At 44.7% G+C, this 10,910-nt stretch overlaps 1 protein-coding gene across 1 annotated transcript in view; it reads right to left on the reverse strand.

The window, feature by feature from the left end:
* The window catches only part of LOC147728645 (serine/threonine-protein kinase Nek1-like), a 460,469-nt gene extending 454,346 nt beyond the window's left edge, over nt 1-6,123 (reverse strand). Inside the window, exons 1-2 of the mRNA XM_086962422.1 lie at nt 6,063-6,123; nt 5,731-5,968 (exon numbers count right to left, since the gene is read on the reverse strand). Of these exons, the coding sequence (XP_086818548.1) occupies nt 5,731-5,968; nt 6,063-6,074 (250 nt within the window). The 5' untranslated portion in view covers nt 6,075-6,123. The remainder of the gene's footprint in view (nt 1-5,730; nt 5,969-6,062) is intronic.
* Nucleotides 6,124-10,910: the final 4,787 nt, after the last annotated feature.

Raw genomic sequence — 10,910 nt, forward strand, 5'->3', positions numbered from 1 at the left:
ATCCGTTGGCCCTGAGCCCAGGACCAGAGACGCAAAGCCTCTCGGCAGAGACGGAACAACCCTACTCCTCCCTATTTGTTGATATACCACATCGTGGTGGTGTTGTCCGTCAGGACCTGAACCGACCGTGTTATGCTCCTCTCGCTCCTCAGGATCGATGTGATGCTATAAGGGTTCCGCTTCCAGATCGTTCTGAACTCAATCTGAATTACATTGAGTTCAAGTCGGATCAGGCAGGGGACAAAGGACGGGAAGGGACAGCAGGGACAAAGGATCTGTAAAACACAAGCAGACAGATTAGCACACACCTCTAATCCCTCTAGTCTACTCTCAATAGATCTCACTAAAAGGAGGGGTACCTTATATGCAGATCTTCTGCCAAATGAAACCGCACCAAAACCAAGACCAAACCATAACCTGCACAACATACCCCCTGATTACTTCATCAGTGTATGCAAAGTGTTTCCCTTCCTTGTCCATCTTGTAAATACAAGTTCAGTGTAATAGCAAATCCAAAGTCACTAACCAGTGTACTTAATTATCCGCGGTGTAACAACCGCTTCAATTTGCTAACCCAAGTCACTATCCAGTGTACTTATTTCTCCGCGGTGTAACAACCGCTTTACTTTTGAAACAAAGTTTAGCTCTCCTCTTTTGTGAGAATCAACCGCAATCCCAATTCCAGAAGAACTCGTTGCCCTAATCCATAAGCGCTCCTCCTCTCCGAGGGATCAATACGCTTCAACTAAGGCCAGGTTTGATATGAGTTAAACATAAACTTTTAGCAAAAACCCCGGACCCTCCGTTGTCTTCACGAAGCTGTCCTCAATCAATTCCGCTATCAGAGCGGTGTAAAGTCAAGTCTCGAGAGAACGAGCAACTGCTCTTCTCTCCCTACCTTCGGCCGCTCTTCCTCCAACTACTTGTCTCTGGAAACACAGCGGATCCTCGCTCTCCAGAACTCCGTTGGAAACTAAACGGTCGGCTTCTCCAAGTCGGCGTCTTCCCTCCGGTACGCCGATAGCACAGTGACACCAAAATTACGCACGCGCATGCATGCGCGCTTCTCTCCTAAATCTCCTCTTAGGCCCCTAAGCCTTGTGGGACTTGTAGTCCCTTGTTCAGTATTACCTTCTAGGTAGGCGCCTCAGCTGGATCCCGACAACCGACCGCGAAGGGAAGGGAAGGGAGAAAGGCTTGAGCGCCAAACGTATCACCTGCAGTTCCAACAGGTTGATGTAAAGAAACCTTTCCTCTGGAGACCAAAGACCCTTGATCTCCAGATCCCCCAGATGAGCAACCCACCCTAGAGTGGAGGCATCCGTGATCACTGTAGCCACCGGCGAGGAGACTGAAAGGGCTTTCTTTGTGACAGGTTGCCCTGCACACTCCACCAAGATAGCTCCGCTGCAGCTTCTCTGGAGATTTTGATCTTCTCCTCGAGATCTCCATTGCACTGATACCACAGCCTGCAGAGGCACAACTGAAGTGCCCTCATGTGCCAGCGTGTATGGTTGACCAACAGAATGCAGGAAGCGAACGGACCGAGCAGACAAAGAACCTTCAGGACTGGAACAACCGCTCCATTATGAAACAAAGGAATCATCTCCTGTATGTCGATAATTCGCTGTGGAGGGGGGTGTGCTCGACACACAGTCGTGTCCAGTATTGCTCCTGTAAAAAGGCTGCGCTGAGAAGGCACCAGGCGAGATTTGGGTACATTTATCGAGAAACCCAATCTGAACAACAGCCGAGTTGTCACTTGCAAGTGGCGCGAAACTAACTCTAGAGACTCCGCTTTAAGTAGCCAGTCGTCCAGGTAGGAGAATGCAGGTACCCCCACAACCTTCTGAGATGAGCTGCTACCACTTCCATCACCTTTGTAAAGACTCGAGGGGTTGAAGTAAGACCGAGCGGGAGGACTGCAAACTGGTAGTGTTGCGACCCTACCGTGAACCGGAGATACTTTCGATGCGACTTCAGGATGGGAAGATGAAAGTATGCATCCTGCAGATCGATGGACACCATCCAGTCTTCCTGTTGCAACGCAAGAAGAACCTGTAATAGGGTCAACATTTTGAACTTCTCCTGCTTGAGATAAAGGTTCAAAATCCTGAGGTCCAAGATAGGTCTCAAAAGAGAATCCTATTTGGGAATGAGAAAATACTGGGAGTAGCAACCCTGACCCCTTCCCTGCTCTGGAACCACTTCTATTGCACCTTTTTGAAGCAAAGTAAAAACCTCCTGCTGTAAAAGCAGTAAATGGTCCTCCGAGCACCCACCCTGACAAGGAGGGTAATGAGGAGGAAACTCTACAAGGGGAAGGGCGTACCCATTCTCTACAAGATTCAAGACCCAACGATCGGAAATGATCAGTCTCCAATCTTGTAGAAAGTGGGACACCCAACTTCCAACCGGAACAACATGCTCTAGGATGGGGAATCTAGAGCTGCTTTCCTGATGTACCAACAGTGGTGGGAGGGGAGGTGGAGGAGGAGTAAGAGGACGGTTGACAATTTGCTCCAATGATGCCTCTTTTATTCCTTCCCCTGTATGATTTGTACAAAGGATTTTGTTGTTGACTCTGCTGAGTCTGTTCCGGATCGGCGCTTGCTGGCGCGGAAAAAAGAAGAACTGACATCAGCGGGCGAGGGCGGCATCTAAGTACTCCGGCGACGTCATCCCGGCCCCAACGACGTAGACGACGGACGCGGAGCCGCAGACGACGCCTAGCGAAGCGCAGGGGTACTGCTATGCAAAAGTTTCCGGATCCAGTCTGACGAATGGGGATATTCTAAGGTAAGGATCAAATACTAACCTGTTTCTTTCAGATACGTGCCACAGACTCAACAGTATCCATGCCTGACTGAATTACTTGACATGCTGCAGCTTGTGAGTCTGATAGGACCTCTAAAAAGCACGATCTTCTTCAGGTAACTTAGGAGCCAATTGGACAACAGAGTCCATTAATGCGGGTATGTATCTACCCAAAAGGCAAGTCGCATTTGTAGATTTTAATGCCATACTGGCAGAGGAGAATACCTTCTTTGCTGCTGGCGCCATTTTCTTTGAATCTCTATCCCCTAACATAGTTGTAAAAGCCCCAGAAGATTGTTTTGAACAAGAAGTTTGTATAACTAAACTCTCAGGCATTGGGTGAGAAGACAAAAACGCTGGATCACTAGGTGCAGGCCTGTATCTCCTTGATAAAGATCTTGATACAGACGGAGCAGACAAAGGTTTTTGCCAAACTTCTAAAATTGGCTCTGTTAAAGCTTCTGTAAAAGGAAGCAGAGGTTCAGAAGATGAAGAAGATTTGTTTAAAACTTCTGTTAAAATGTTAGACTTTACTTCTGCAGTTGGAAGCTGAAGACCCAACAAATCTGCTGCCTTTTTTATCACCACATGGTAAGGTGCCACATCTTGAATTACATCACTAAATGCAGAGGGCAGGTTATACTCAGGAAAAGTATCAAGTCCACTTGCCTCCTGAAGGCCTTCAAACTCATCCACAGACTCTGTAATTTCACCTTCTTTCTGCTCTTGTAGATAGCTCCTGCTCTTCAAGCAATCTTTGCGCCACTCTCCTGGAGCGATGTTTAGGCAACGGCGTCTGTGGAGCCATACGATGCGCCAGAGAAAACAAGAGCGGCGTCACTCGAGTAGCCTCTGCTTCGTTCCTTGACTTCGATCGATCTCGGATCGGAGCCGGATCAACTACAGAAGGCGTCTACGGAGCCGGAGTAGAGGTCGTAGGCGTCGGTAAATGCCAAGCCGGAGCCGACGGCATAAAAGGTGCCAGGGGATAGAATTGAGGGACACCCAGGTTGAAAGCCAATGGACCCACGGGGCCAGAAGGCGCACTGGATGGAGTTGTGGCTCTGGCAAACATGCCAAACATTGCATTTAAAAAAATGCGTTGAATCCGCTCCTGGAGCAGGAAAAGGAGGATAAGGATCCGTACCTTCCTGATGTGGAATCAACTGGGGTCGAGACGGAGCCTACGGAGTCGGTGACGACACCCGCTCAGGTGAAGTCTCACGGATTGGAGCTGTCTCCTCAGGATGAACAGGCGATGTCGCTGGAGCCGGAGAATCTTCATGATGCAAAGACACATCTGAAACTGGAGAGACCGGCTTTGGAGATGACACTGGCGTCGCATTAGGAGATGGAGAAATATAATCTTTTCTTCGAGGTCGCTAAGCTGGAGTCAACGACCTCGAACGCGACCTCTTCTTCTATGTCGAGACTCTAGACTTCGAAGAACAATGGCGTGAGGCGTGTCTCTTCTTGGACCGCTTATATTTTTTCGACGTCGAAGTATGCGAACACGAAGACTTCTCCCTCTTCTTACCTCTCTTCTCCTCCTTAGCTTTGGCCATAAACAACTTGGCCTCCCGTTCCTTGATCGCCTTCGGGTTCATTTTCCTACAACTTCTACATTCCTCGACGTCGTGGTCCAAGGAAAGGCACCAAAGGCAATCGTCGTGAGGGTCTGTAATGCACATGTGTCCACCATATTCCCTACAATGTTTAAAACATGTTTTCCTCGAAGTAGCCATTCCGAAAAGAAGTAACAAGCACAAAGATACAACGTTTTATCTCTCTAAAAACGGAGATCCCTAGAAAATCCATTGGCGTTGACGGTGCGGAAAAAAGGGAACTGACGTCATCACGCCGACGAAGTCCTTTTTTGGCTCCGGTGACGTCAGAGCCGGTCCATTGTAACATCCTCATCGGCGTAGGGAGAGCTAGGAAAGAATTTTCCAGAGGAAAACTGGCGCAGGGGATATTCAAAAGGTGAGGAATCCACAGGCAGAAGTATCCATCAGAATGCTCCATTACTAAGGTTCTTAGTGTACTAGAGTCCTGATATATTCAAGACGACATACCCAGTACTGAAATCCATTTGACATTACATGACATAGAAGAGAAAGGACCTGAAAGAAAGATGTGAAAGGACTAGAAGCACAGAACAACCAAGACAATATTCACTTCCATTCCACCTATAAAATCAAAACTACAGAAAATATTTTCATGTAAGCCTTGAAAATAGACAGTTGTTTACATCTGCTTCCAGTCCTGAGTTCCAGAATCAATGGTTCCTAAAAATAAATTACTTTTGATGTAAAGTATACAACAGCCATTGACCTTGCTAATTAGGAGTGAGCAGTCATGCACTCCAACTGCCAATACTAGTGTGTCTTACTGCTTCTATTGAAGCAAACTTCAAACAACTTCTTTTTAGGGCAAGAATATAGCTCGTAAAAAAAGTATGGTGTTTTATTATGAAATTTAAACAAAATAAGGTGTGAATATAGGACAAATTTGTTAAATAATAACAGTGTTGTCACATAGTTTCTTTTTAAACCTAACATGACTGACTAGAACAAAGATATGATCTCCTGGTTACAAAATCATCAATTAGTGTGGATTTGGAAGAAAGGACGATTGCGGGGATTGAGTGGGGATTCACAGAAGGGGCACATCCTCAAAGCCAACCTGGAGTGAAAAGATGAGTCCAGCATAGATATACACCTCAAAGAAATGATTTCGTAAATTACTTCAGCAGATTGATGAATGCTACACTCTATCATAAGCTTCAAGGTATATAGGGGAAAATATGTGTACCTGTTATTACACTAAATGTCAGTCATTATTTCAACGGTTTTATATGAAGAAAAATAAGAACATTAAAATGAAAACCATTAATAAACATTGTTAACATACCTCCTGTGTCCAGGAATGTTTCCTCCAAAGTAAGCTGGGCAAGAGGAATGACAGGAGCTACACCACCTTCCCACTTCTTACGATTTACTACAGAAATGGGTTGTTCTTCCTGCGGCTCCTCTTTTCTTTCAGGTAGGACTATGTCACTATTTTCTTTCTCCTCCTGGGTTTCATTTTTGTCATTGTCGTGAACTTTAAGATTCTGATTCAAGCGACGCAATATTTCCTTTTTCTCATTCTAATGGAGTAAAAAAAATGCATGGATGTTCAAATACAAATGATCATGTAAGTGTAAGTGGGACCAAATACTGCTAAAAATAAAGAATGCTTACTTGTACAGACATGACTGTCTTTTTAGATTCCTCAGGGGTTTCATCAGTTGCTTTTACATGGGAATCCTGTTATCCAAAACCAAAGGAGCAATATGCAAAAAAATAAAAATATTAGTTAGAAGCAATAAAAAATACATACTTGTATTACCTCAGGGACCTTACTGGAAAAATGTATTAATTTTGGAGAATTCTACATTTGTGGTGTCAAATTACAAACCCCTCTGAAATTAATCCAATTTCTACAAAGCTCACTAAAAAGGATACAAAAAACGAGAAAGAGTGCTATAAGGTTGGAAGAATAAGTTATGTCATCTATGTAACCTCACTGTTTCCACATAATAGGATATTTTATGTCTGACAGTAATAACATGCCACATCTCACTGCGGTTGCTAAACTCAACAAAGAAGCTTGTATTGCATAGTTATCTCAGTTCATCAGAACATTTGGATTGCTAGCTGTGATGGCATTAGTTGAGATGGGATGTCTGCAACTAAATATGCAGATATTGCATTCTTTCCTAAGATTTTTAAGTTCTATATATGGGAATTGTTTTATTTTCAATACACATTTGAGATCATTCACCTTAAAAAGTCCTCTTATAACAGCTTTTTCCTGACTGAACCCTTATAATGGTTTTATAAGGATCTGGTATCACTAACATACAATATTAAAATCTTTATAGATACTTATCATTTCAGAACTCTCAAGGTTGATTGATTTCCACTGAGTTAATTTAATTGCATACAAGCACTTATCATCTGACACTTATTTATCAGACCACCGTTACTCAAGGCTGCAAAAACATTGGATAATAAAAGCATTACAATGCATTACCTAATCCACTTGGGTAACCCATCCAGTAACAATCTTTTTATTGAAATTATTCTAAAACTGCAAGCACGTCTTTGAGATTCTACCTAAGAAGACTTGACAGCTTAACATTATTGAAAGCAATGAAAATAATACATTAAAAATACTATTGACTAAGTGACTAAGACAAAAACAATTCACTGAAAGAGGAATGCACATTTGTTAACAGAGAACATCTTAGAACTCAAATAATATTTTCAACCAACTTAAACACCCACCATTTCATCCTTGTAGGCCTATTATTATAGATTTCTTCTTCTCCCTTACAGAGCACCTATCAGAGCTCATTGACAAATATTTCTCCCGCTTAGTTTCTCCGGTATCTTCATTGATACCGAACATTAACGACCTACTTAGTAGGATCTTTCTTTTTCCAAGGAAGGAACGGAATAACCTTTGGTAACACTCTTCCTGGTGGATACCCTAATTAATGGCATATCCCCCATCTTTAGCATATTCTCTCGGTTTTAGAGTGGATCTTACAGCAGTGCTTTGGAAAACTGCTAGGTGGTGTTGTGCTGCTCCACAGTGACCCCTCCAGCCCTGGATGTGATGGTTCAGAGCCGCACCTAGGCACCACCCAGCAAACTGATGTCAGTTTCTTGATTTACTCTTTCAGCACCCTCAGATCCTGAGCGAAAACCATAAGCCAGTAACAGTGTACAGCTCTCTAATTGGAGATATTTTTAGATGGTGAAAAAAGAATGGGGAGGTAAGAGGATAGTAAGGAACATGCAAATAGGCAGAGTATCCACCAGAACGAGCATTACCAAAGGTAAGTAACTTGTTCTTCTGATGGACCCTTCTAACTGGTGATTCCTCAGCTTTCGAATGGATACCAAAGTAGTATGTCCCCAAGAATGAGGGTCTATTAAGAGGCCCAGACCAAAATGTCCCCTATGACCAAATGGGTGACATGCCACTCCCATTGGAGCTGTGTCAGGCAGTACTGCTTTAAGAAAGCCCATGTCGCAGCCTGGCCGATGTCAAGACCAGCGAATCCACATTCCAAATGCACAGGTAGTAGACGTGGCCCTGGTGGAATGAGCATTTAGTCGTTCACAAGGCTGATTCTAGGCCAGAGCTATCCCCATTCCCAGAGGCCTTTCCTGCAAAGCCTTACTCTTCTTCGCCCCCACAGAAGCCAACAAAAGTTGATCATACAGACAATGCTCTTTGGTACGCATGGTATAAAAGCTTATGGATCTTTTGGGGTTAAGCTGGTGGAGTCTCTCCTTCTCTTTTGAGGGGTAAGGCAGGGCAAAAACAATTGAGAGGGTGATGAAAGCAAGACATGACTTTAGGCAAAAAGGCTGCCCTAGTTTTCAATGTGGTGTAAGGCGGCAGCATTGTGAGGGCCTGTAGCTCACACACCCAACAAAGTGAAGTGATCACAATGAAAAAGAAAGTTTTGAGAGGTAGGAGACGCAATGCGCAGCTATGCATTGGCTTGAGGGGGCACACATGAAGAACATCAGAACTAAATTCAGCTCCCAAAAGTGACATCACAAACAGTTTGGGAGGGAGCATGTGCATTAAACTTTTTTTTAACAATTCTTTTTATTGAAACGTGCATCAATGAAAGACACAGTACAGAAGAGTTTTGTCAGAGCCAATACAACACCTTCGGGGGTACAGAAAACAAGATTGCCTACATGTCAAAAAACCTTATGGGGATGGGGATACATCAAAAATAGCATCTCTGGGTGGTGCACAGATCTCATCTCTATAGTTATTCCAAGGTCCCCATATTGAAGCCCACTTTCGAGGTCGGCCTCTTGCCATGAAAACAGTCCTTTCCCGGAACATGCACCAATCTAAGTTATTGTTCCAGTTCACAATGGTGGGAGGCTGTGCCGGGCAATATTCCTTTTTGCTAACATAAAGCTTAATGTAGCCCACTGTGTCTGTGCAGAGTTAAGATCAGTAGGTTCCCATATGTTAAGGAGGCATCTCCTAGACTCTGGTTGCAAGGAGACCCCCAAGACCTTGTGTATAGTGTTGTGAACCTTACGCCAATACTCAGAGATATATCAGCACTCCCAGATGATATGGAGAAACGTACACACAAGACCACACTTCCGTCTACACAATCCAGTATCAGACAAACCCATCTGTACAAGGGGGGCCCGTGACATAGACCCTATGTAGTATTTTTAACTGGACGAGCCGCAGACGTGCAGGAATGGCAACCACTTTAGGAGAGGACACAGCCCATTGCCAGTCCTCGTTATCCAGTTCTTTTCCATCTCGCACCCACTTATCCCTCAACTCCTTAAGTAGATCCGCCCTGTGATTAATTAATTTCTTATAGATCAGGGAGATCGTCTTTTCGGGGAGGTGACCATCTAAAATCCTATCTTCGAGAGGCGAAGCCTCTGGAAGGTCTACGCCCACCGGCAGGGCCTCCTGTAGAGAGTGTCGAATTTAGACAACATTTCCTCGAATGATTTAATCCTCCCCTTGCCCCAGATGTCTCTAATGGTGCAGATCCCTATCAGGTCCCACTTATCAAACCCTCTTGTCTACTAAAGCTTACCCAGCTGCTCCGATTCAAAAAGAGGGGTAGCTAGCGTCAGTTTGCCCCTCCATCCCAAAGAACTCGTAGCATCGTGCCAGATCCGAACAGCATGTTTAGTCGGCCCCATCAAGTCCAGCTTCCTTGGTTTAGAGTACCCAGCCCTATTGTAACTGCCTCCAGGGAGGAGACATTTATCCATGGTGTAGCCGGGATCTACGACGGGACCATTTGTTCCATGATTAATCGCAGCCAGCTGGGAAGCCCAATAGTACCGTTTCATGTCTGGGAGGGCAATGCTTCCATCATACCAGGGGAGTGTCCGTTTAGCCAAAGCGATACGGGGTCTGCCCTCCCATAAAAGACTATGCTGCAACCCTTCCGCCTCACGGAAATAGCTGGCTTGCACTAAATCTAGGGTATTCTGAAGGGCATAAAGGAAACAAGGCAGAGCCATCATATTAAAAAGAGTCGCCCGCCCCAATAAAGAGAGTGGACGTTTTCTCCAGTTAGCGATGTCACTCCTAAGCCTCTGCAGAGGAGGAATGAGATTCTTTGTATACCTGACTGCTGGGTCAAGAGAGATGAAAATACCCAAATACTTGAACCCGCCCCTAGTAATTTGAATGGGACAATTTTGTGGAGGGACCGGAGGCTCCCCACTAAGGACTAAGCATGGGCGGAAAATCCGTTCCGCTCTCTGATTTTGCGGATTTTCGGTAAATTCGCAATCCGCGAACTTTCGCGAATTTACCGAAAATCCGCAAATTCGCACGCAGCGGATTTTCTTACTTGGTGATACAATATTGCGGCGTGCGGCGTTCACTTACCGTCATTCAGCGTTTGCCGAGTTGTTTTTCTCGATATTTTGCGAGTACTGCGCCATTTTGGATCTTGCTGCGGGATCCCGCAGGAATTTGGCGACGCATTGCGAGAGTTCGCAATTGCGAACATGTAGATGCGGCGGGCAGCAACAATCTCGCACTCGCGAAATTACAAAATTTGCAATTCTGCACAAGAAATCCACTAGCAAGCAGCATAAACCTTCTGAAAATGATGATTTTTATCAGAATAACTCCTCAGGTTGACATTTGCCTGCACTTTTTGGGATTTGAGGCCTTTTTGACTTTCTTTGGATCACTTTTGGATTAGAAATCAACTTTCACAAGTAAGTTTGTTTGGGGCATTACAGTTGCTGTTCTGCAGAAAAACGAGTTTTGCAAAACTGAAAGCACTCAGCAGGTGCAAAAGTTCAAACTCATCATTAGTAACCATTCCCTGTAGTGCTTCCTGAGGGGCCCCTCCAGAGTTCAGTTGCCTACTTGCAACTATTCTATGACCCTGCTCTGACCCTCACAGCAGGCTCATAGAATAGCTACAAGTAGGCCACAAAGGTCCTGGGAAAAAAACTGTACTGCAACAGAAAGCAAATTACAGATAAGGAAGCAGGTGCCAGACA

The sequence above is a fragment of the Lissotriton vulgaris genome, chromosome 3_1 (genome assembly GCF_964263255.1).
Source record: "Lissotriton vulgaris chromosome 3_1, aLisVul1.2, whole genome shotgun sequence".
NCBI lineage: Eukaryota > Metazoa > Chordata > Amphibia > Caudata > Salamandridae > Lissotriton > Lissotriton vulgaris.